General features: G+C 43.0%; 1 protein-coding gene across 1 annotated transcript in view; it reads left to right on the top strand.

Moving 5' to 3' along the window:
* Positions 1-26,813, top strand: part of LOC143288467 (dynein axonemal heavy chain 10-like) — a 180,117-nt gene that overhangs the window by 81,521 nt on the left and 71,783 nt on the right. The window contains exons 42-53 of the mRNA XM_076596989.1: positions 831-1,088; positions 1,947-2,151; positions 4,836-5,110; positions 6,611-6,763; positions 7,836-8,161; positions 8,659-8,866; positions 9,582-9,746; positions 14,544-14,865; positions 15,718-15,806; positions 20,597-20,747; positions 22,957-23,045; positions 25,266-25,463. Of these exons, the coding sequence (XP_076453104.1) occupies positions 831-1,088; positions 1,947-2,151; positions 4,836-5,110; positions 6,611-6,763; positions 7,836-8,161; positions 8,659-8,866; positions 9,582-9,746; positions 14,544-14,865; positions 15,718-15,806; positions 20,597-20,747; positions 22,957-23,045; positions 25,266-25,463 (2,439 nt within the window). The remainder of the gene's footprint in view (positions 1-830; positions 1,089-1,946; positions 2,152-4,835; positions 5,111-6,610; positions 6,764-7,835; positions 8,162-8,658; positions 8,867-9,581; positions 9,747-14,543; positions 14,866-15,717; positions 15,807-20,596; positions 20,748-22,956; positions 23,046-25,265; positions 25,464-26,813) is intronic.

Raw genomic sequence — 26,813 nt, 5'->3', positions numbered from 1 at the left:
CTGCACCATGTTGTGTGAGGTAGTGATGTCTGCAGAAACACTGTGCTGTGATGTGTGAGATAATCATTTGTCTGCAGAAACACTGTGCTGTGATGTGTGAGATAATCATGTGTCTGCAGAAACACTGTGCTATGATGTGTGAGATAATCATGTGTCTGCAGAAACACTGTGCTGTGATGTGTGAGATAATCATGTGTCTGCAGAAACACTGTGCTATGATGTGTGAGATAATCATGTGTCTGCAGAAACACTGTGCTGTGATGTGTGAGATAATCATGTGTCTGCAGAAACACTGTGCTATGATGTGTGAGATAATCATGTGTCTGCAGAAACACTGTGCTGTGATGTGTGAGATAATCACGTGTCTGCAGAAACACTGTGCTATGATGTGTGAGATAATCATGTGTCTGCAGAAACACTGTGCTCTGATGTGTAAGATAATCATGTGTCTGCAGAATTTTGCAATGTTTTGTGAGATCATCAGGGAGCTGTGCCTTTCGACTGAAGATGGTTTTGCCAGTTTGTGGTTTAAGTCTTTACTTTGCTAATTGATTACTTAGTTATTTGATACAATAGTAATGATAATGCAGACTGATACTCACACCTCCAAGACAGGGAACCCTTGGTGTTTTCAGATATAGTTGTACACACATATATTTTCATGTTTTCAAATACAAGTGCATGCACATGCTTACACACACACACACACACACACACACACACACTAACACATGCTTACACAAACACACACACATACACGCACACACATAAACATACACACAAACACATGTAATAGCATCCAGTACTATATTGTAGACCATTGTGTGCAGGTGTTTGACCTTCAGTACGCCTCCCCAGCCACCATTTCCCGCTGTGGCATGGTGTATGTGGACCCCAAGAACCTGGGCTACAAGCCGTACTGGCAGAAGTGGGTGGCTGCCCGCAGCAACAAGCAGGAGAGAGAAGATCTGAACCGGCTGTATGAAAAGTATGTTCCTCTGCTCATCGACATGGTGGTGGAGGGCATTCAGGATGGCAGGCAGGGAGAAAAGATGAAGACCATTATCCCGCTCACCAACCTCAACATGGTACGCTGGTTCACATGCATAAAACATCTGCATGAACACCTTCCTGCTCTATATCCTGACCTCATCAGAAGTGCACAAATAAGATGAATCAACTTTGTAACACTTTTTTTTTTTTTTTTGCTTGGGGACTGTAATGTAGCTTGATTCAGTATTACACATGTTGTCTGTGCTGTTTACAGACTTGATTTTTAGAACTATCAGGTTTACAGTTTATGCCCATAAAAATATGTTACTGCAAATCGCTTAGTCACATATCATGCAAGGTACCACAATTTTCACAAAAATACAACAACAGAATATTAGTAAAGACTCAGACATTATAAAGCAAAACCCTCAATCCTCATAATCCTCAGATAGAGAGCCAAATGCTTTACCAAATTATTTTCACACAATAAAGTGGGAATGTAATAATTCTTTGAACATATATGTGCATGATTTCTTATGCCTGAGCAAAGCATGCTGTTGTGCACGATGCTGACCCAACACACATGACTGCAGGTGACACAGCTGTGCACGATGCTGACCCAACACACATGACTGCAGGTGACACAGCTGTGCATGATGCTGACCCAACACACATGACTGCAGGTGACACAGCTGTGCACGATGCTGACCCAACACACATGACTGCAGGTGACACAGCTGTGCACGATGCTGACCCAACACACATGACTGCAGGTGACACAGCTGTGCACGATGCTGACCCAACACACATGACTGCAGGTGACACAGCTGTGCACGATGCTGACCCAACACACATGACTGCAGGTGACACAGCTGTGCACGATGCTGACCCAACACACATGACTGCAGGTGACACAGCTGTGCACGATGCTGACCCAACACACATGACTGCAGGTGACACAGCTGTGCATGATGCTGAACGCCCTGCTAGTGAAGGAAGTCCCAGAGCCAGACGAGTTGGAGGCATACTTCCTGCAGGCCCTGTACTGGTCAGTGGGGGCTGCCCTGCTGGAGGATGGACGCAGCAAGTTTGATGCCTACACCAAGTACCTGGCCTCTGCAAACATGCTGCAAGATGAGGGGGCAGTCGCTGGTCCAGGTCGGAATGAAACAAACACGCACACAAATACATAGCTACACACACACACACATACACATACACACACATGCACACACAGAGAGTAACAAACACACATACATAGTCACACACACACACACACACACACACACACGTGTGCACACACACAAAGCAACAAACGCATAAATAATCACACACACACACACAGTCACACACACACACACACACACACACACACACATGCTTACTCTCAGATACAAAAAGTTTGTGAACATGAAAAGGTTGTGTATGTGATCAGAAGAATTTTTGTAAGATTTTCACAGATACTGAATGGAGTTAACACTATATACCCATAGACTGTGAAGCATACTCAGCATATTTTTAGGAATGTTTTCTCTGTGTGTGTGTGTGTGTGTGTGTGCGCTCCACATATATAGCAGTTGTAATATTTCAATCACAGGTTATAGTAAACCAATCAGCCTCTAGTTGTTACTTCTGGACAAAGAAGATACATGCGTCCGTGTCCAGTTGACATGCCACCTGTCTCTTACCATGAGTTTGTGTTGTTTGGGTGTAATGAGCTGTTGTGTCCTCATGAGTTTGTGTTGTTTGGCTGTAATGAGCTGTTGTGTCCTCATGAGTTTGTGTTGTTTGGGTGTAATGAGCTGTTGTGTCCTCATGAGTTTGTGTTGTTTGGGTCTGATGAGCTATTGTGTCCTCATGAGTTTGTGTTGTTTGGGTCTGATGAGCTGTTGTGTCCTCATGAGTTTGTGTTGTTTGGGTCTGATGAGCTGTTGTGTTCTCATACTGCTCTGACTGACTGTGGGAGCAGCTGGTCATATGCATTCCTCAAGGCCCAAGAAAATGAATGTGCTGGGTGAGGCTACATGTATTCACTCTGTCTTCCTGCAGCATTCACACATGGAAGTCATGAACTTCATTGCCTGTTGGTGTCAGCATGCATGAGATTTGCACTGGAGCTCCCTTGTTTTATGCCATCGCAAGTTTTTTTTTTTTTTGTGTGTGTGTGAAAGTTTTAAATTGTCAAGATATTCATTTTTCTTCTTTTTTTCCAGTTTTGACTTAGGTCCAGGATGCAGGATGTCAAAAGTCATACTGAAAAATGTTTTTGTACAGTGCTTGTTCTCATTCTTTGTTCACAGACTGCTCACGTTATTCACAACTGATGAATGTCTTTATCACTTTCACAGTGATCTCACTGTTGTTTTGAAAGCAGTATTTATTGTTTCAGTATACCATAGCCATTGCACTGTACATCCACTGCCACAGTGATCTCACTTCTGTTTTGAATGATTGCTCATACATTATACTTCAAGTCAGTGATAAAGTTATTATAATTCCATCATATAAATGTTGTAATTGTTGTTTTAAATCCAAGTCAAAGTAAATTTCCATGAGATCAAGTTGTTAAATAATCTCTGCATCACAACAGACTCCAGGATTTCCAGTCAAATTCGTTTTTGTTGAGTGCCTGTAGCTCAGTATTACACCAGAGCTTGATGAAAAAGAAACTGGGCCACCCAGCTGTGTGTTGGCACATGGCCAAGAACCCTCCCCTCTCCCTGCCCCACTAGTGGGGAGCTTGACTGACCACTCCTCTCCTCACAAAACGAAAAAACAACAACCCCAAAACATCAAAATTGCACTAAAACATGCTTAAATATTGCTTTGAATATGCATCAAGGCAGTCACCAAGTAAGCGTATGCAAATTGTATTTGTATTTGTATTTCTCTTTTTTATCACAACAAATTTTTCTGTGTGAAATTCGGGCTGCTCTCCCAAGGGAGAGCATGTCGCTACACTACAGCACCACCCTTTTTTTTTTTTGGTATTTTTTTCCTGCGTGGAGTTTTATTTGTTTTTCCTATTGAAGTGGATTTTTCTACAGAATTTTGCCAGGAACAACTCTTTTGTTTCCGTGGGTACTTTTACGTGCTCTAAGTGCATGCAGCATATGGGACCTCGGTTTATCATCTCATCCGAATGACTAGCGTCCAGACCACCACTCAAGTTCTAGTGGAGGGGGAGAAAATATCGGTGACTGAGCCGTGATTCGAACCAGCGTGCTCAGATTCTCTCGCTTCCCAGGCAGACGCATTACCCCTAGGCCATCACTCCACATATGTGGCTGGACTGGTGATAATACAGTTACCACTAAACTGTGGATATATCCACGGTCAGAAGTGAAAGGCTTAACTATCAACCACAAATTGCTGACGAAAATTGGACGTGAGAGTTACAACCATGCAACAAATGGGACCTAAGTCTGGCATCCCAAGGCAGATAATGGGTTAAGCAGGTACTTCAGAGTACCATGGTGGAGTGCAGTGCTACAGTCAAGCCTGGAGAGAGCAGACAAGAATTTGGGTTGCAACTTGTGAAAGATGGTACTTCTCATCCCCAGCTGTACATTTGCTGTCTCACAAACTTGTGAGAAGAGTCCTTTGACCGAAATTGTTTTAAAAAAAAATAAAAAAAATAAAAAATTGCACCAAGATAGTGAACTTAAGAAGACATTGTCAGTATCCACTGTTTATGTTTTAATTTCTTCTTATGTCTTTGACTCCTTTCTCATCTGTTGAACTTGTATTCTACGTATTTTTGTACATGATATTTGATGTCTGACTTTACTCAATGGAAATGCTTGGTTGCTTGTGTACACCAAATGCTGTGGCCCTTTCAGGAGAGCTTCCTGGCTATGCCTCCTTGTATGAATTCTTCTGGGATGGTGAGGCCAAGAAGTGGGTGCCATGGTCCAAGCTGGTGCCCAAGTACATCCACAGCCCTGAGGCCAAGTTCTATGAAATCCTGGTGCCCACTGTGGACACAGTGCGGGCTACTTGGCTGCTGCAGCTGATGGTGGGCATCAAGCGACCGGTAGTCCTCATTGGAGAGACTGGCACTTCTAAGACTGCCACCACCTCCAACTTCCTGCGCCAGATGGATCCAGAAGCTCATGTGAGTCAGCTGTTTGTGATTTCAGCATGGACACTGATTGCATGCATTGATTACTCTATTGCCATGCATGGATTTACACTCTCATGTACCACATTTTCCAGGTTAGATTCCATTTTTTGCTTCCTCTGAAGTGAGTTGCTTACTGTTGTAAATTTTTGTGATTTCACATTACTTATTAGTGGAGAAGGGGATGTATCAATGTATATCTAGAGAAAAAACCTTACAATTATCTGATTGATTAAATGCTTTTGTCTCTTGAGGACCAAACCATAAGAAGACAGAAAAGTTTACATTTGTGACCAAATATTAAGAAATTGATTAAATGCTTTTGTCTCTAAAGGACCAAACCATAAGAAGACAGAAAAGTTTACATTTGTGACCAAATATTAAGAAATAAATGTTATCTGTGTCATTGACCTTATTCTTGAGATGATAAAAAAGTTTATTTATTCATTAAACACAAGAGGTGAGACTTTTGGCATCATTGTCTTTTTTGATTTGATTAAACTAGAACATATTTAAAACAACAACAACAACAATAGAACGAAATTTGATATTCACAGGCCCTGTTGACTGGGCTGAGGAACAATGTCTTTGGGAGTGGTAGTGGTGACTGCAGCCAGAGGACGCCAGGTGTGGCTGGTTTGTGGCTGTCCAGTGGATGGGATGGCCAAAGTCACAAACACTGTCTCCCCATGGCTTTCAAACTGGGCTGACTTGATGCCTTGGGAGAGCACCAAATTTCTTCCTTGCCAGTGTTGACAGCTTGCACTTTTCACCTCTTGTATGGCTGCACTGCACTGAGGGTGGCTGGGTCCTGGTCATTTCTCTCCAGTAGTTTGCACCAACAGAGCTAAACCTATGCCAAGCAATGGCTGCACGAGGGCAGGGGATGGTTCAGTTACTTCTTTTGCTGGTGGTATTCTGGTGTCGTGGAACATGCTGTTCATCAGCAGAGCATGAAGGCTGGCTGTCAGGTGTCCCTGTAGACAGCTCTGAATTCATTTCAACTTCTTCCTTTAACTCTCTCCATATGAACGGCGAAAGAGACGACGTTAACAGTGTTTCACCCCAATTACCATCATCAAAATATTGCAAGTGGAAGGCTCTTATACTGAAGAGGTGAAAGGAATACCACATTTCTGATGACGGAAGCTATAGGTTGGGTCATTCAGACACCCACTGGACATCTGAAGGGTCTGTGTAGAGGAGAAGAGAGGACTGGCCGCACTGAGTGAGTTAATAGTAATCAGTCTCCTCAACAAACTAAAATCTCACAATACTTCAAACCAATGCAACAAACACTATATTGACTATTGCAGTGAAACCTTCAAGACTACAGCTTTGAACAACTTTACCTTAAGGGTGAAAGCCAATAGGTCTTTAAACTCACCTGTTATTAACAAATATTCAGTAGATCGACAGCACATGCTAAGGTGAAATGACAGCTGTGTAAAAAAAGAAAGAAAAAAGACACCCGAATTATGTTTCATTTTCCAGTTGTTGCTGAACATGAATTTCTCCAGTCGCACCACATCCCTGGATGTACAGCGCAACCTAGAGGCCAACGTGGAGAAACGCACAAAGGATACATATGGACCCCCCCCTGGCAAACGACTCATCATCTTTGTGGATGACATGAACATGCCTCAGGTCAGAAAGCTTGACAGATTATGTCACTTCTTTTTTAATTTTAATATGACAGAATTATATTATGTGATAATCTAAAAATTATTATGTGGCTGAAATATTTTGAAACTGATGTGATGATGATATGGATACTTACTTAGGGCCTATCCTCTGTCAGAGACTAAGCTCTAAGTGCTTTACAAACATGTAGTCATTTGCACAACAGGCTGCTTACCTGGGTAGAGCTGACAGCTACCACTGGGCACTAATCATTTGTTTCTTGTATCATTCAATCAGGTTTCAGTCACACACACACACACAGACAGACACACACACACACACAACACACACACACACACACACACACACACACATGTAACATTTTATGTGTATGACCTTTTTGCTTTATTTACCCCACCATGCAGGCAGCCATACTCTATTTTCAGAGGTCTGTGTTCTGGGTATGTTCTTGTTTTCATAGCCCACCTAACACTGACATGGATCACATGATCTTTAACCTGCATAATTGATCTTCTGCATGCTGTACACATGAAGGGGGTTCAGGCACTAGCAGATCTGCACATATGTTGCCCTGGGAGGTTGGACAAATCTCCACCCTTTACCCACCAAGTGTGATGGAGGATCAAACTCCGACAAGAATCCAAAGCTCTAACCATTAAAAAAAAAGAAAAAAAAAAAAAAGATTGACCACTGCAACCATTGTGATCCTTTTTGATTTTTGTTTTGATTTTTTCATTCTGATCTAAAAAAAAAAAAAAAAAGGACACTTAGCTTTTGATTTTGTTTTATTTCAGTGAAATTTGTCCAGTTTCAAGATCACTTTTAGTTGAGACTTTTGTGAAAGTGTGGATAAAGACTGTATAAGTGATGATTAAGTGGCTCACCTTATAACAGATCATTTGACTGGCCATGGAACTGTCATTTGTTTTTGAAGGGGGATGATCCTGCAAGAGTCAGTGTTTTGTTTTTGTTTTTGGCACTGTCATCAGAATAATTTCAAATTTGGTTTGTGTTCTAACATCCTTGATGAGATGCAGAGTGAAGGCAGTCCCTAGATACTGAAGTGTATGTACAGGTGGACACATATGGCACACAGCAGCCCATTGCACTGTTGAAGCTGCTGCTGGAACGTGGTGGTGTCTATGACCGTGGCAAGGACCTCAACTGGAAGAACATGAAGGACATCGGCTACATTGCGGCCATGGGCAAGGCCGGTGGTGGACGCAATGAAACAGACCCTCGCTTTGTCTCTCTCTTTTCCGTATTCAACATGACCTTCCCCGATGATGAATCATTGTTCAAGATCTACAATTCAATCCTCACAGGACATTTGACCCCATTCCCCAATGAAGTTCAAAATCTGGCATCCACTATCACCAAAATGACCATGGAGCTGTACAGGTGAGACAGACCCTCTGAGAATTGTGAGATGAATGTTCTGAGTATTCATATCTCCTGCAGAGTGAAACTGAGCATTTGTATTTGAGAATGGCATAATTATAATTGAAACTGGCGCATTTATATAGTATTGTTTTGTATTGTATGTTGTTTGTTGGTGCACAGCTTGGTGTCAGTTTTGGACAACTTTCTCCAGGGAGAGTGTGTTGCTTCAATCTTATGTCCCCTCTTCTGCATGTGTGTGTTTGGTTATCTATCTAAATAGAGTTTTATTTGAAAAATTGCCATGAACTTTTCCTTTGTTGCTGTGAATTCGTTCATGTGTTTTTTATCTATTGGTTAGTCCTGAATTAAGATAAACTAACATTCATTGTAATCTGCTGACCAACAGAAACTTTATCCTTCACACTTAATCATTCCATTTCTTTATGATATATTAGCCATGAACCTCCATTGCTTGAATTAATTTGATTACATTATTGTGGTTTGTATTTGTTTAGCATGACAGTGAAAGATTTGCCACCCACACCATCCAAATTCCATTACATCTTCAACCTGCGTGACCTGTCTCGCATCTACAATGGCCTCTGCCTGTCCACTCCTGACCGCTTCTCCAAACCAGAGCAGTTCCTGCGCCTGTGGCGAAATGAAGCTATGCGAGTCATCAGTGACAGACTCATCAATGATACAGACAAAGAATACATCAGTGTGAGTCCCCCATATTGTCTTTTCTCTCTCTTTTTTAAACACAAATTTTTCAGTCAGAAGAATTTTTTAAAGTTTCATCTGCAAAAGGTAAAAAGTAGTTTCACAAGGGAAAGAATGAAAGTTCTACCAATAAGTGTATTTTTGTGGCAAATACCATTAGTTTAGGTCAGCAAATATGGCAGCTAAGTCCAGGCTGGCCATTAGGGATGTGCATTGTCATGATTGATGTGTGTAGATAACTCCAAGGGGTGCCCATTGTCATGATTAATGTGTGTAGGAAACTCAGGGGAGTGTCCATTGTCATGATTAATGTGTGTAGAAAACTAAGAGGAGTGCCCATTGTCATGATTAATGTGTGTAGAAAACTAAGAGGAGTGCCCATTGTCATGATTAATGTGTGTAGGAAACTCAGGGGAGTGTCCATTGTCATGATTAATGTGTGTAGAAAACTCCGGGGAGTGTCCATTGTCATGATTGATGTGTGTAGAAAACTCCGGGGAGTGTCCATTGTCATGATTGATGTGTGTAGAAAACTCAGGGGAGTGCCCATCGTCATGATTGATGTGTGTAGGAAACTCCGGGGAGTGTCCATTGTCATGATTGATGTGTGTAGAAAACTCAGGGGAGTGCCCATCGTCATGATTGATATGTGTAGAAAACTCAGAGGAGTGTCCATTGTCATGATTGATATGTGTAGATTGTTTGGCGTGTGCAGAAAACTCTGAGGGGGCTCCTGGAGGAAAACTTCAAGCCACATGTGGAGTTTGTGGACCGCAACCCCATTCTGTTTGGTGACTTCCGCACAGCCCTGGAGGAAGCAGAACCACGGCTTTATGAAGATGTGCAGGACTATGAGGCCACCAAAGCTCTTTTCCAAGAGGTCATTCATTTCATAATTTGAAACATTTTTTCAATCATTATTTCTATTTCAAGTTCTTTTCTTTTAATTTCATTGAGATTAATCCATTTTGTCCCAAGTAAAACTAAGTAACCTCATTTTCCAGACCAAGTAATTTTCAAGTGGCAAAAACAGAAAGAGGGTTAATTCAAAAAAGTAATTAGTAAAATGTTGTTTCTGAATGGATGGTTGTAAAACTTTGGTATGTGTGTTGTAAAGTGATCACTGTAGCATTTGTAGCTTTCATTCTACACAGTTCACACATGTAAGTTAATACTTCACCAAAGAACAGAAAAAAGCAACCAAAACATAATAAACAAAACAGATCTGAAAGTAGGGTTCGAAACACAAGTTTGTTATTCCATGGGCCTTGTTAATTCTCATTCATGTGTTGAGAGATACAACTCATGGTCAAAGTTCACAGGCAATACAGGCAGACTTATAACCCTTTGTAACAAGACAAAGTGTGGTGTTGGTGCTCCTTGGACAGTGCTCTCCACATGTGCAATTTCTTTTAGCACTTGGTTGTGCCTCCATGTGTACCATCCTTGGCCTAATGCCGCTTTGCATGAGCTGAGGACATGTTCCACTGTTTGTTTGCCATGGCAGAGTGGGCACACAGGGTCCTCTGCTTTCCCCCATTTCACCAAGTTTGTATTCGTGGGAACAAGTTTGTACACAGATCTCAGGGTGAAGCTGATCCTCAGAGGGGCCATGTTCCAGCTGAGGCTCCTTTGGAGTGCATTTTCCCATGTTGTCCACTGCCCCTGCTGGCCTTGCTGGACTGCTCTCTGGACTCTTTTATCATTCTCTTCCTTCTTGATCTCCTGTATGATCATGTCTCTTTTTGCTTTCCCCATTGCCTTGTCTGTTGGTTTGGGTGTGTCCTATTATTTCCTTTGTCTTGAGACTTTCTTTCGCTGTACTGACTGCCTCCCTGACTTTACATTTTCTGCCAGTCTTCAGCTTGGGTTGGTTGGATCTCACAACAATGTCTCGTGAGTCTTCAAGCATGCTGAGAAGTCTTGCCTTCCTGACCTTGTATTCTTTGACAAGGGACTTCAGAGGTAGTCTCAGCTTTGCTTGGTGACACTACTAGAGTGCCATGTCAGTGAGACCAGGTGGGACACCAAGCCATTTGCATGTGTGCTTGTTGATCTTTGCCTCAATCGACTTGACTGTGTTACAGCTGATATGATATATCAGGAGAGGCCACAGGAGCTTTGGTATCAGCATAGACTCTAGGCACCACACTTTGTATTTGCCAGGAAGGCCACACTGGTATATGATGTGCAGGCCTTCTTCTGCTATCTGCTTGGTTTCCTTTCCTCTTTTTGTATCTTTCAGGGACTCACCATACCATCTTCCAGTGCTCTTGACTGGGTCATCTGACACTGTTGGAATGGCTTGGTTGGCTGCAGCGAATGTGACCATTTCAGCTGCCTTTCCTTTACATATTGAGAGGCTCTGTGATTTCTTTGGTTTGAAGTTCATCCTGGCTGAAGCACCTGCCTTGTCAAACCACTTCAGTATTTCACGGGTGTCATCTTCTTTTGTTGAAAGGACTGTTGTGTCATGAAAGCTTTCAAAGGTGGTATCTGGTATCTGTTGCCGAGGTCAGCTCGATCTGTGCCCTTCACTGAAGCCTTCAAGAGCACTTCCATTGCCAGCACGAACAGGATTGGAGAAAGTGCACAGCCCATGGCTATGCCAACTTCAAGATTGATCCAATCTGTCGTATATTCCTTGGTGGTGAACTGCATTGAGAAGCCATGGAAGTTCTTCTTCAGCATTTCCCTGATGTTTGTTGGTATATGGTGCATCTTAAGAGCCAGTTGGATCATCTCATGAGGAACTGATCTGTAGGCATTTGCAAGATCAAGCAATACCACGTCCAGGTTCTTTTTCTCTGTCTTTGCTCTTTGGATTGCATCCCAAATCATTGTGGCATGTTCTGCACAGCTGGGAACTCCTAGGATGCCGCCTTTTTTGACTGACATATTCAGGTACTCATATTCTGTGAGGTATTTTGTCAGTCTTGCAGCCATGACAGAGAAGATTTTTCCTTCAACATTCAGGAGCGAAATTGGTCTGAACTGGCTGATGGTACTTGAATTCCGCTCTTTCGGGATGTACACGCTATCAGCTATCATCCACTGGTCGTTGATCTTCAGGTTCCTCCAATCTGATCTTATCACTCTGTGGAGTCACTCTAGGACTTTAGGACATTTCTTGCACAGCAAGTATGGTATTCCGTTTGGCCCTGGTGATGATTTGCCCCTGGCTTTCTTGACCACTTTCTGTACTTCCTCAAGAGTTGGTGGTTTATCGCTGAACTTCTTCTCTGGTTTCCTGGGATGAACCAAACCCTTGAGATCTAGTGGTTTCTTGCTTTGCGGATCAGAACATGTTTTTCTTAGATGCTGTTCAAGTATTTCTTTGTCCACTGTGAGCGTCCCTGATTTGCGCTGCTGGAACAGTTTCCTGGCAAACCGAAAGGGGTCTCAGAAGAAGCAGTCAAGATTTTGTCTTCTTCTTTTTGCTCCTTTTCCTCCTTGCTGATTCTGCTTTACTGATGGCACTGTGCTTTGCTTTCAGGTCTTTCTGTAGGCTCTGCTTCTCAAATTCTGAAGCAGTCTTCATCCTTTTCGTGAGCTTTCTTTTTGCATTTCAGATGTTGTCTATTTCTTGTTGTTGCCTGGGTTTTTCAGGAGGTGTTCTTGTCTTTGGTTCTTTCACTCCATAGGTTTCCCGACAGGTTGTGTACACAGTATCTCTGTAGGTGCTAACTTGTGTTCCAAGGTGCTCTTTCCTAACAGCACATCAAGTTTTTGGACTATTTTCTGGTCTGACTCTTCCCATTCCATTTTTGCACTTGCAGGTGGCATTTGGCTTCAAGATCTTGTACAAATGATTTGTCTGAATTATTAGTGTGGATGTCCTTGGCACTGTGGTTTGATTCTTGGCCTTGGTTTTCCAGCATCTTATCTGCTTGTGCAGTGCGCTGCTGAACATTCGTCAGATCCTTTGTGCAGCCCTTTTTGGTCCTGTGGATCTTCATGCCACACTCAGTGGCTTTGTGTATGTGTGTGCATACATATGTGAATGCATGAGTGTTTACTTACCTGCTGGTGCAGTGTGCTGCTGAGCATTCATCAGATTCTTCGTACAGCCCTTTTTGGTCCTATGGATCTTCCTGCAACACTCAGTGGCTTTGTGTATGTGTGTGCATGCATATAGAATAGAATAGAATTGAATATGTCTTTATTACGAAGTGTACCAGGGTCACAAGGAATATTGGGGGGGGATAGTACATAACAAGATACGAACATAAATCGAAAATCATACACAAGCACAGATACAGTAGAAATAAGATACATACAAGTGCATATCAATATAAAAACTTGTGCATACTCACGCATGCATGCACTGCACACACACACACACACACACACACACACACACACACACATGCACGCACACGCACGCACACACACACACACACACACATGCACGTACATGCACACACACACACACACACACACACACGCACACACACACGCTTGAACAGAAGCTGCATATTACATGTGGATGGGGCTGATGACTAGATATTCAGGTAGATGGTTGTTGGTTGCACAATTCTATTTATCACACTGGATTTGTTCGAGAGACAGGGCATTGACTGCTTTGGGGAAAAAGCTATTGGCTAAGCGATTGGTTTTCATCCTTATACTTCTGTACCGTCGACCAGAGGGGAGCATCTTGAAAATCCCAAAAGCTGGATGTGATTCATCCTGACTGATTGATTTTGCTTTTTTGAATAGCCGCTTATAATATATGTCTTCTAGAGAAGGTAGATCAGCCCCGGTAATTTTGGTGGCAGTTTTTACGATTCTTTTAAGGGCTGCAACTTCTGCCTTGGAAATGTTTCTGTACCAAACAGTAATAGCAAAGGTTAGCACACTTTCATTGACTACTTGGTAGAAATCAACCATGATTTCTTTTTTAATTCCGAACTTTTTGAGACACCGAAGAAAGTACAGGCGCTGTTGTGCTTTCTTAACAATTTTTTCCGTATTTTTCTCCCATTTCAAATCGTTGGAAATGATCAGTCTGAGAAATTTAAAGTTGCTGATGATCTCTACTTGCTTGTCTTCAATGACAAGTGGTAAGGGGTCAGATCTGGTCTTCCTGAAATCTAGAATTAATTCTTTGGTTTTTGATACGTTGAGTTCTAAGTTGTTTTGATCACACCAGCTGACAAGTTCATGTACTTCTTCCCTATATTTTGACTCATCACTGTTCGTAATCAGCCCTTCTAGAGTTGTATCGTCGGCAGACTTGACCATGGTGTTACATTCATTTTGAATTGCACAGTACAACAGTGGGTATAGAACACATCCCTGTGGGGTGCCTATGTTGAGAATGCATGTGGAGGAAGTGAGGTCACCAACTTTAACAACTTGCGGTCTGCATTTTAGAAAATTTAGGATCCATGCACAAATTGATTCAGGCAGCGAGAGGTCTTTCAGTTTAAAATATAGTTTTGATGGCACTATTGTGTTGAACGCAGAGCTGTAGTCAATGAAAAGGATCCTGGCATAGCTGTTAGGATTTTTGAGATGTCTGAGGACATGGTAGAGACCTATGCTAATGGCATCTTCAACTGATCTGTTAGCTCTATAGGTGAGTGTGTGTGTGCTTACAATGCTGTATCATTGCATCCTCCATGATTTCTTTATGAGGAGAGCAAGTGTCATTAGTGATGGTGTTGTGCAGATCCTGGAAGACTACAATGAAAACCACACGCCCATGAACCTGGTACTCTTTGATGATGCCCTGGAACACTTGACTCGCATCCACCGTGTTCTTCGCATGGATCGTGGTCATGCTCTCCTTGTTGGTGTTGGGGGATCAGGCAAACAGTCCCTCTGTCGACTGGCTTCTTATGCTGCTGGTTGTGAAGTATTTGAGATCATGCTGAGTCGTGGCTACAATGAGAACTCTTTCCGTGATGATCTCAAAATTCTCTACAACAAGCTGGGCATGGAAAACAAGAAAATGGTGTTCCTCTTCACTGACCAACATGTTGTGGAGGAAGGCAAGTTTCTTTCACACTTCTTCTTGGATTTGCATTGAGGTAGTTGACATCACTGTATTTCATTTCATACAAATGATTTTCCAGACAGGTGACAATCTTGTCATAGAATATCAGAAAAAAGTGTGATAGACAATAAAATCATTGATAAGAAAAAAAAAATTTCATGTTACAGTGTGAAAAATGAATGTTGTCTCTTTCAGAATGAAAAGATATTTATGTAGTTTACTTTTGTGTATGTATGTATTTTTGTGCTGACTTGTTTCGTTTTTTCCCCTTCATTTTTTCTCGTAGTCAGCCCCATCTTTGAGTTATTTTTGTTGTTTTTATCAAGCTCAGAGTAAATGCTGAAGGACATTGAAAAAGAAACGTTTGGTCCCAAAACTGAATTGAAATAAAAGAGGCGCAAGAAAAAATGTATATGGCTGTCCAAGTAAGATATATATCTGTTTATTATGAATCAAAATGATTTATGCTTATTTGATTCCTGTATGTTGTTGTGTGTCAGTTTTGTTATTTACAGAATGAATTTAAAAAAAATTGATTCCTGTATGGTGTTGTGTGTCAGTTTTGTTATTTACAGAATGAATTAAAAAAAAAAAAAGATTAGTGCAAATGAATCCAAAGGGTGTTGTGTTGATGGCTTAAAAGAGAGGTGAAGTGTTTGCAGCCAAAGCAAGGGATAAATTAGTTTGTCCTGGTGGTCTCACTCTGCTGAACAAATCAACAGAACAACTTTTGAGATGGAGTTGAAGGGCTGTGAGAATGACTGTTACAGACTCTGCATCAGATCACTTTCTTTCTCAAGAAACAAGAGTCAAGAAACATCACCTATTGTTGTTTTTCTTTCACCAGGTTTCCTGGAATTGATCAACAACATGCTGACTTCAGGAATGGTCCCTGCACTCTATCCTGATGATGAGAAAGAGGCAATCATTGGATCGGTTAGTTACTGTTTATTTGTTTTTCATTTGCAATATTCATTCTTTCTTTAGATTTCTACTCCATGCACGATTTATGTTTATCTTTATATTTTTTTTCCTGTTCTCTCTGTTTTTTGTCATAGATTTGTTTGTCTCAGTCCTACAAAGGCACCCTTTTTTTGGCACACACAAAAGACACGTACATAATGCATTTTTCAGAACAGAGAGGGCAGCCTTCCTTCTGGTTAAGAAATCAATTATTAATTGAATGTCATGTGGCAGATGTGTTATTGTCTTACCATAAGTGACATATTGGTCATTAAATTACTGTTTGATCTGTCTATCTGTTTACCTATCTATTTATCTGTATCTGTGAATATATCTATCTTTCCATCTGATAAAGAAGAATGTTGGTCTGCCGTGTCAAATAACCTCTGTGAATGGTGGTGGTGGTGGTGGTGTGTGTCCATCGAGATCGATGATGACCATCGTTGTCATCCAGCAAGGGGATGGTGGGAGGGTGGTGGTGGGGGGGGGGGGGGGATGTTCATGAATCTATCTGTGAATGTGCATATGTTCGCTGACAGTTGGGGCAGACAAAGACAGGCATATCATTGTCAGGGAGCTTGTTTGCCTGTGACTTTCTGGCCTGCCTCTTCTGAACAGCTGCAGCAGTCCTGTTGGCCTCGCACAACTTGGCGCCTTTGTGCACAGCAGCGTGCCATTTGTCATGGTCCATTGCAGATTCCTCCCAGGAGTCAGGGTTGATATCAAACACTTTCAGAGAGACTTTCAGAGTATCTCTGAAGCGCTTCTTCTGCCCTCCGTGTGATCTCTTCACTTGTTGCAGCTCGCCATAGAAGAGCCTTTTGGGCAGCCGATGGTCTGGCATGCGCACCACGTGTCCAGCCCAGTGAAGCTGGGACTGCATCAGGATGGTGAAGATGCTGGGAAGGGTGGCTTTTGCAAGCACCTCTGTGTCTGGGGTCCTGTCTTGCCACTTGATGTTCAGTAGCTTCCTGAGACATGTTGTGTGGAAGTGGTTCAGCTTTTTGGTGTGTCGTTGGTACACTGTCCAAGTTTCGCAGGCATACAGTAGTGTGGGGAGAACTACTGCTCTGTAGACCTTTAGCTTGGTCTCAAGACCAATTCCTCTTCTGTTCCAGACATTTGCACTGAGTCTGCCAAAGGTTGCGCTTGCTCTTGCAATCCTGACGTTCGCTTCATCATCAATGGTCGCATTTCATGACAGTGTGCTGCCAAGGTATGTGAACCGCTCCACTGCACTGAGTCTTTGACCGTTGACTGTGATGTTGGGCTCAACGTGGGGTTTCCCTGGTGCTGGCTGATAGAGAACTTCAGTTTTCCTCGTGCTGATGGTAAGGCCGAAGTTCCTGCTGGCAGTGGCAAACTTGTCAACACTGAGTTGCATGTCAGCTTCAGATCCAGCTTTGAGGGCACAATCATCAGCAAACAAAAAGTCTCTGATGATGTCTGTCATGACCTTCGTTTTTGCTTGAAGCCTTCTGAGGTTAAACAGCTTGCCCTCTGTTCGGTACTTTAGGCCGATTCCAACATCGCCATCTCTGAAGGCATCAGTAAGCATTGCAGAGAACATGAGGCTGAACAGTGTTGGAGCCAGGACACAGCCTTGCTTGACACCATTTGTGACAGGAAAAGGAGCAGATGTTTCTCCATTGCCCTGGACTCCAGCCTGCATGCCTTCATGGAATTGGCTGACCAAAGCAATAAATTTCTGAGGGCATCCGTAATTGGCCATGATTTTCCACAGTCCCTCTCTACTCACAGTGTCGAAGGCTGACATAGGTGGAGAACAGATCAGTATTTTGCTCCTGACATTTCTCTTGCAGCTGCCTTGCAGCAAACACCATGTCGGTGGTTCCGCGCTCTTTCCGGAATCCACATTGGCTCTCAGGCAAATGACCTTGGTCAAGGTGTGCTGTGAGGCGGTTTAGTAGGATCCTGGCAAGTATCTTGCCTGCGATGGAGAGCAAGGAAATGCCCCGATGGTTATCACAGGCTTGCTGGTTCCCCTTTTGCTTGTACAAGTGAATGATAGATGCATCTTTGAAATCCTGGGGGATCGTCTCTTCTTTCCACATGAGTGAGTACAGCTGATGGAGCTTCTCAGTCAGCACAGTGCCTCCATGCTTGTAGACCTCTGCTGGTATGGAGTCTGAGCCAGGTGCTTTTCCACTGGATAGCAGATGGATTGCTTCCTGGGTCTCAAGAAGTGTTGGCGGATCGTCCAGTGCTTCGTTGATGGGGACTTGTGGGAGACGGTCTATGGCTTCATCATTTATGGAGGAAGGGTGATTTAGGACACTGTTAAAGTGCTCAGCCCAGCGTTCGAGAATTTTCTCCTTCTCAGTGATCAAGGTATTCCCATCTGCACTGAGGAGGGGGGATGATCCTGAGGATGTGGGGCCGTAGATTTCTTTTAAGGCATCATAGAACCTCTTCATATCGTGCCTGTCAGCATATCCCTGGATCTCATCAGCTTTGTCACTCAGCCACTTATCCTGCATCTGACGTAACTTTTGCTGAACAGTCCTGCGGATGGCATTGTATGCATCCTTTTTTGATGTGGACTTTGGGTTGCTCAGGTAGGCTTGATGCAGACGGCGTTTCTCATCCAGAAGCTGCTTGATTTCATCACAGTTTTCATCAAACCAGTCTTTGTGCTTTCTGGTCATGGGTCCCAGGGTCTCTGAAGCTGTACTATAGATCAGCTCGCGCAGGGTCCTCCAGTCAGACTCCACATTCTGGTTGTCCAGAGAGGCGGATTCCAGACGATCTTCCAGCAGCTCCACAAAGGTCTGTTTGATGGTGATGTTTTTCAGCTTAGCAATGTTGAGCCATTTTGGAGCCTTCTGGCCTTGGGGGCATCTCTTGGGTTGGATTTGAATATTCAGCTTTGAGACTACAAGGTGATGGTCTGTCCAACACTCGGCACCGCACATGGTCTTTGTCACACGTACATCATGCCTATCCCTTTTCCTGACGATGACGTAATCGATGAGATGCCAATGCTTTGAGCAAGGGTGCATCCATGACGTCCTGTTACGGGTAGGGAGGCAGAAAACTGTGTTGGTTATCAGCAGTTTGTGCTCTGCACAGGTCTGAAGCAAAAGCAATCCATTTGAGTTGCAGTGCCCCATGCCGTGCTTTCCAATCACTCCATCCCAGGAGATGTAGTCAGAGCCAACTCTAGCATTGAAGTCCCCAAGAATGATGAGCTTGTCTGCTTTCAGGATAGCAGCAATGACAGAGTGAAGGTCCTCGTAGAACTTCGCCTTCACTTCATCCGGGTTGGTCATGGTTGGGGCGTAGGCACTGACAATGGTGAGGTGCTTCTGGCCAGATGCCAGTGGGAGTTTCACGGTCATAAGCCTATCATTGACTCCCTTTGGGATTCCAGCTAGCCTGCTGACAAGTGCTGTTTTTACTGCAAAACCAACGCCAGCCTCACGTCGCTCTTCACTTCCTCGTCCACTCCAGAAGAAGGTGTAACCAGATCCCCGTTCACAGAGCTCGCCTTCGCCTGCAAGCCGAGTCTCACTCAAGGCTGCGATGTCGATGTTGTATCTGGCGAGTTCGGATGCAACTAGTGCCGTTCTCCTTTGGGGTCTGTCCACGTTATCTCTGTCCAGGAGAGTCCTTATGTTCCAAGCACCACTGGTGAGAGGAACAATCCTTGTTTTTTTCTTTTCTTTCTCTTTGTTTTGACTGCTGATGTAGGGTCCCCGCCAGCCGCGGTATGCTGGCCAGGGTGATATGGAGCAGGCAATTTTTAGGGCACCTTTTCTAGCCCCTTCCTCATGCCAGGGAGGTGAGCAGTGCATTCCTAAAGAGGGCTGCTCAGACGCTCAGACAGCTGCCGAGCTCCATCGCTGCTCCTGTCGATGAAGAACGACCCTATGGCCTGAGCCGCCTGCATGCAGGTCTGCAGCTGCGACTGCCAGTGTACCCACACCTGTCGTTTCGTCGCTCGCCTGTCGCCACAGGACTTTGGGGTGATGAAAGGATGAAGGATGAAAGGTCATTAAGGATGACTGATGACTTGCGCGATGAGTTTGTTTAAAGTGAAGAGGAGTTACGCAACGTCGACCTCACTCTCTCGTCCGGGTTCACCAATTTCCAGTGGCAAGACTAAGTCGAGACGACTGGAGGATGAGCATGGATGCAGTGGATGACCAAGATATCCTTTCGGTGTCTCATCTTGCTCTCTGCACTCCACAGTGCATTGCTGTAACCGCCTTCCTCTCCGTTGAACCGATAGGTTTCTTCCGCAGATTCTGCCGGATTCAGACTTCACATGCATGGGTAGACACACCCCGGGGGCCAACTGCGTGTGGCATGCACACAGCAGGGTGGAGCTAGATGGCCATCCGTGGCTCTCCTGAGCCGATGCCCTTTTATGGATCTCGTTTTTAATTCCATAAGGGTGTCTAGCCACCCGCCTCACCAGTCCCAGAAGGGAGCGGTGAGAGTGCTGGTTTAGTCGCCGGCACCCTGACCCTGAACAGGTTGTACTGGATTACAGGTTACCAGTAGCAGATCTAATGACCGGACCTGACTAATACCTCTGTGAATAGAACCTTGATGAATACTTTCTCACTGATAACATTATTACAACTACAGATTAATAATCACCTGTTCTCCTTATGATAATAAAAATCAGCATACATTTGCTAAAGTGTTAATTTGTTGTAGCCTATGTAGAAGTGATCTATTTCTGTTTTCTGCATTATATATTGTTCCTCACTGCTGTGGTATGTTGGTTTCAGATTCGCAATGAAGCCATAGCTGCTGGAACACCACATGCTCGTGAAAGCATCTGGCAGTTCTTTGTGAACAAGTGTGCCAACAACCTGCACATTGTCCTGGCCATGTCTCCTGTTGGTGATACTCTCCGCACACGCTGCAGGAACTTTCCAGGTCTGATTTAACAAAAAAAAGTTTTTTTTTGTTTTTTTTTACATTTGAATGAGGGAAATATGCCAATTACTAAATAGGTGTGTGTTGTTTTTGAAACTGTTTGAATTGTGTTGCGTGTGTCTGTTTGTGTGTATTTATATGTGTGAGACAAAGAGAGATTCAACAAGAACATATCTATATAACACTTTTGAACATACTAAAAAATAAATACTAAATAAATACAAAATACTATACATTATTACATCAGACAAAAACCACAACTGAGTCTAATATCATCATCTTAGATGAACAGACTAAAAATAAATAAGCAACAAAAAAACACAACACACAAACACACACAGACACACACACACACACACACTCATTCACTCACTCTCTCTCTCTCTCTGTCTCTCTCTGTCTCCGTCTGTCTGTCTGTCTGTCTGTCTGTCTGTCTCTCTCTCTCTCACACACACACACACATACACACACACACACACACACACACACACACACACACACACACACACGGAAGGATCCATAGAATACAGCATATGAGATGGAGTTTCAGTTTCTTAAGCAAGCGTCACTGCATTTAGAAAAATCCATATACGCCACACCACATCTACTAAGCAGATGCTTGGCCAGTAGCCTAACTGAACACACTTAGACCTTGAGAGCATGCACATATAAATTTGTGTACCTATCAGAATGGATTTCTTTTACAGATGTATGCCAGAGGACAACCCTTCTATTGCCTTGGATTCTTTTTCAGTGCATCGTGCATGCTGCACACATGACCTTGATTTATTATCTTGTCCTAATGACTTGCTGGCCAGTTTGACTTTCCAGTCAAATTTAGGAAAAAGGGCAAGAGTAGGAACTGAATTCAGACCCTCACAGACACTGTTTTGGCAAATGGACAACATTTTACCTTTCTGCCACCTTCTTTATATGGGATGGAGTGCCCTGGTTATATAGAGACTGCTTGAAAAGGAATGGTTTTAGATTTGTTTCAAATATGTGATAAAAGGACCATAACAGAATGAAAAATACTGTGAATTTCAGGTTCGTACAGCAGAAGAATTAACCCCTAGGCTGCCTGCATGACGAGATAACTCGTCATGGCAAGCATGTATGCTTCGCTGCCTGCATGATGAGATAACTCGTCATCGAAATATTCTGACTTTTCCCTGGTTTGCATTCACTTCCTTGGCAAAAATAGTGGTAGCTTTAGCCTGGGGAAGCTCTCTAGATTCTATTCATAGCTAGAAACCCCATCTACGTCATGAAGCAGTCCTTTATTTGAATGTTTTGGTTGGGTCACTGTCCAAGTGTTTGCCTGACTTCTCTCCTCGCTCGCTCAACAAAATGTCGGACTGACGCCGTGCTCAAGACATGCGATCGTGATGAACTAAATCAACCATGATTTCTTTCTTTAGCTGATGCTCAGAAAGAATTGAAGCGTAAATTCGAAGGAGAAGATAGAGATGAACATTTATAGGACGATCTGATAGAAAATAAAGGGAGTAATCAAGAGAGTGGCCAAGATGCGACTGTCAGTGAGTGATGCCGGCTGTACAGATGTTAGCAGACGACAGATGACCGAATTCGCAGCAGAGCGATATTCTTGGCACGCAGCCAACGCGGTCTGATGAGAACTGAATCAAGTGACCGTGTGAGAGGGGTGAGGAGGAGGGGGGAGGGTGGAGACTGAGGGGGCGTGGCCTCACATCCATCTTATCACTTGGAGAAGTCACAATGTATTTTGTATCTATCTCTTAAAAAATATATACATATTGTGGTTGTTCTAGTATGATTTTGTGTTTGCAGATATCCATTTGTCCAGAAAATATGATGTTTTTGTGCAAATTACCTGACTAATGTTTGTAATGAACAAGTTGAAAATGTGACAAAAAACAAAACACTGATTTCAAAACAACAGCATGTCACTAAAAATATATAAAATGGGAAAACAGCATGTGTTTTGTATTCTTTATTCATTTACCTTTCAGAAAATATATACTTTTATGGGTCTTTCTCCAATAACAAAGAGCACAGAATTTTTGGAAAATTTATACCCGTTTTTTGGGAAAAAACCCTGGCAAATAGATTTCACTTAAATCTTATTTTCCTGGCAGCGAAAGGGTTAAAAGCTTGCCTCCTTACATTTGTGTTGCATTTTTAGATAGCTGACAATGACCATGTGGTGGTGGGTTTTTTTTAACAGGTCTCGTCAACAATGCCAGCATTGACTGGTTTTTCCCCTGGCCTGAACAAGCTTTGTATGCTGTGGCAAGTGTCTTCATCTCACCAGAGGTATTTCATACACTAACATCTCTCTTTCCTCCATGCACACAAAAGAAATCTTGAATCAGCTGGTCTTGCATTCTCATTTAGTTGAGTTTTTTTCTCACAATTTAGTTGGGGTGTTTTTTTTCACAATCTTGTCAGTCAGAATCAGACAATGACAAGAGGCAAAGCCTTCATGACTCAGATGAGATTCCCGCTGCACAACAAAACCAAAAACGCTGACAGTGGAGGGATGTGGGAGGAGATGAGGGTGGGTGATTACAAGTATATAACAATCATACTTTTGTTCACCATCAGAAATGAGTGTTTGTTGAACCAAAAGTTGTGTGGTAGAAACGTTGCAGAAACGGAGCAATTCTATTTTAAGCAGCCCACATTGTCATTTCATTGCTTTATGATAATTTATTTATTTATTTATTTATTTATTTTTTGCTGCCTCATCATCTGCGCCATTTCAGAGACATTACTCTCACACCACTCATTGGCCTCCTTAACCTCCTTTTAACCCCTAGGCTGCCTGCATGACGAGATAACTCATCATGGCAAGCATGTATGCTTCGCTGCCTGCATGACGAGATAACTCGTCATCGAAATATTCTGACTTTTCCCTGGTTTGCATTCACTTCATTGGCAAAAATAGTGGTAGCTTTAGCCTGGGGAAGCTCTCTAGATTCTATTCATAGCTAGAAACCCCATCTACGTCATGAAGCAGTCCTTTATTTGAACGTTTTGGTTGGGTCACTGTCCAAGTGTTTGCCTGACTTCTCTCCTCGCTCGCTCAACAAAATGTCGGACTGACGCCGTGCTCAAGACATGCGATCGTGACGAACTAAATCAACCAAGATTTCTTTCTTTAGCTGATGCTCAGAAGGAATTGAAGCGTAAATTCGAAGAAGATAGTGATGAACATTTATAGGACGATCTGATAGAAAATAAAGGGAGTAATCAAGAGAGTGGCCAAGATGCGACTGTCAGTGAGTGATGCCGGCTGTACAGATGTTAGCAGACGACAGATGACCGAATTAGCAGCAGAGCGATATTCTTGGCACGCAGCCAACGCGGTCTGATGAGAACTGAATCAAGCAAGTGACTGTGTGAGAGGGGTGAGGAGGAAGGGGGTGCAGACTGAGGGGGCGTGGCCTCACATCCATCGTATCACTTGGAGAAGTCACAATGTATTGTGTATCTATCTCTTAAAAAAATATATATATATATTGTGGTTGTTCTAGTATGATTTTGTGTTTGCAGATATCCATTTGTCCAGAAAATATGATGTTTTTGTGCAAATTACCTGACTAATGTTTGTAATGAACAAGTTGAAAATGTGACAAAAAACAAAACACTGATTTCAAAACAACAGCATGTCACTAAAAATATATAAAATGGGAAAACAGCATGTGTTTTGTATTCTTTATTCATTTACCTTTCAGAAAATATATACTTTTATGGGTCTTTCTCCAATAACAAAGAGCACAGAATTTTTGGAAAATTTATACCCGTTGTTTGTGAAAAAACCCTGGCAAATAGATTTCACTTAAATCTTATTTTCCTGGCAGCGAAAGGGTTAATGACATGGTATAAAAAAATTTTTGATTAAATAAAGATTCTGACAGTGACAAGACTTTTCAGGCAAAATGGCTGCCTTTGACTGACATTGTCAGTATGTGCATTGTAGTTAATTCAGTACCCTCATTAAACATTTGTATCCAGTAAATATGTCAATGCTGTAGTGTGTCATTCTGTGTGTTCTGCCCACACTTTGTTTTTCTTTTCTTTTAACTGTGGGCAAGAAATATAATGTGATGTGGTCTTTGAATAAAAAAATAAACACTTCAGCAACAAACCAGGAATGACTCAATTAAATCTTGCAGATCTGGCAGCAAAACAAAGTAAACCATTCACAGTCCGGAAATACAGCTTAATCCAGAAGACTTAAAACTTTTCATTGATATGAGTTGAAAGGTTTTTTTCTCTGTTTAATCCAAATTTGGTTTTGATAGACGAAAATATTTCCATGCACACACACACGCATGCACACATGCGCACATACACGCGCACACACACACACTTGTTATCACATACTCACAGTGTATATAAACACACACGTGAGCCAAATATGCCTTATGGCTGGCTGAATTAGATCAGTGAGCAAGAGTCAGGAATAATGTTGACTGTTGATTGATGATGATGATGTCAGGATAGTCAGCACAGCTGTGTTTGTTCCAGAACCCCCTGATCCCAGATGAGAAGCGTGAAGCCGTGGTGAGTCACATTGTGCTGGTGCACCAGAGTGTGGTAGCCTACAGCAAGACCTTCCTGCAGCGCCTGCGTCGCAGCAATTATGTCACTCCCAAGAACTACCTGGACTTTATCAACACTTACCTGAAGCTGCTGGACGACAAAGACAAGTTTATACTGGCTCAGGTTTGCATCTTTTTTTTTTTTTTTTCAAATTACACTTTTGATAAATCATTTATCTGTTAAAAGAGGGGTAGTAGTGGTGGGGGTAGGGGTTGAGTAGGATAACAGGCAGAGGATAGGTGCACAATCCACTCTCTCCTCGTACCACAGCAGGGTCTTTTAGAAAGATGAATTGAGGTGTTTATTTCTCTAACTTAACAGCACACAGCCCCCTGGTATTGTCTTGTCAGTCTGGCTCTTTTGGCTTCTTCTTGGCAAGGGAGAAAAAAGACGAAACCCCTCTGCATACTGGTTTTATTCTCTCTCACCCATTCACTCAGTGCAAATTATCTTACAACCCAGATCTTCCCAATTGGTTGAGGTCAACTGACCAATCAGCCAAGTACACTACCAGGCCCTCCCACACTGGCTGTGGAGGAAACTAACCAATCTGGAACCAGCAGTGCTAGACTTTACACTTTTGATGCTTTCCCACGGAACCCACACTGCCAAGGAGAAGGGGAAGGAGGAGGGTGGGGAGGGGGGTGGAGGTGACGAAAATGGGAAGGGAAAGGGGAGGAAAGATCGCCCAGCCCTGATTCTGTTCTAAACAGCTGATGATAAACACACCATACCACACGGTTACCATTGAGGCAGATGCCATCCTGCCAGAGATCAACAGGGATAGCACACACACACTACTGGTAGTGTCATGTGTGGTAAATATCAGAATCAGAGAGGAAGGGTCAACAAGGGAGAAAGCGGGTGTGATATTGATGGAAAGGAAATGGAAAAAGGCAGGGGACTGTAAACATCTATGGCCTGACATCTCAAGAGACATCACATTTAATTAATATTTATATTCCACACTAACTTGCTTCCTCTGGACTCAGTGCTAGAGGGGGTGAGGAGGGAGGGGGAGTGTAGGCAGGGATAGATGCCATGGAGGGGGCCTGTGGGGGTAAGGGGGGTGAAAAGGAGAGGGGGGGGGGGAATTAGGATAAATGGGGTGCCATCCTATGAAGTATCAACGCCCATAAATTCTGGTCTTGCTATCTCGGCACTCTGTGGCCAAGGGTAAAGGGGATGGGGGAAGGGAGAGATGGTAGAAAAAGGGGGGGGGCTGGGGGTCGGGGGTGAAGGGGGTTTACAGCCTGTCCGAGGAAGGAGTTCATTTAGTGTATTGGTAAGAAGAGAAGGGGGAAGGAAGGAGAGGATAGGGGATGGGAGTAGGAGGGGTCTGTCAGTAAGCAACGTGTGCTGCAAAATCTCTATCATTGGTGCCTGACACACTATAACATATCTATTCTAGTAGAGGAGTTTATTTGTAAAATTGTAGTGGAAAATATGTTGCTTTGTTACTGACAGGATGTT

The sequence above is a fragment of the Babylonia areolata genome, chromosome 12 (assembly GCF_041734735.1).
Source record: "Babylonia areolata isolate BAREFJ2019XMU chromosome 12, ASM4173473v1, whole genome shotgun sequence".
Lineage (NCBI taxonomy): Eukaryota > Metazoa > Mollusca > Gastropoda > Neogastropoda > Buccinidae > Babylonia > Babylonia areolata.
This window is presented reverse-complemented; position numbering and strand designations above follow the sequence as displayed.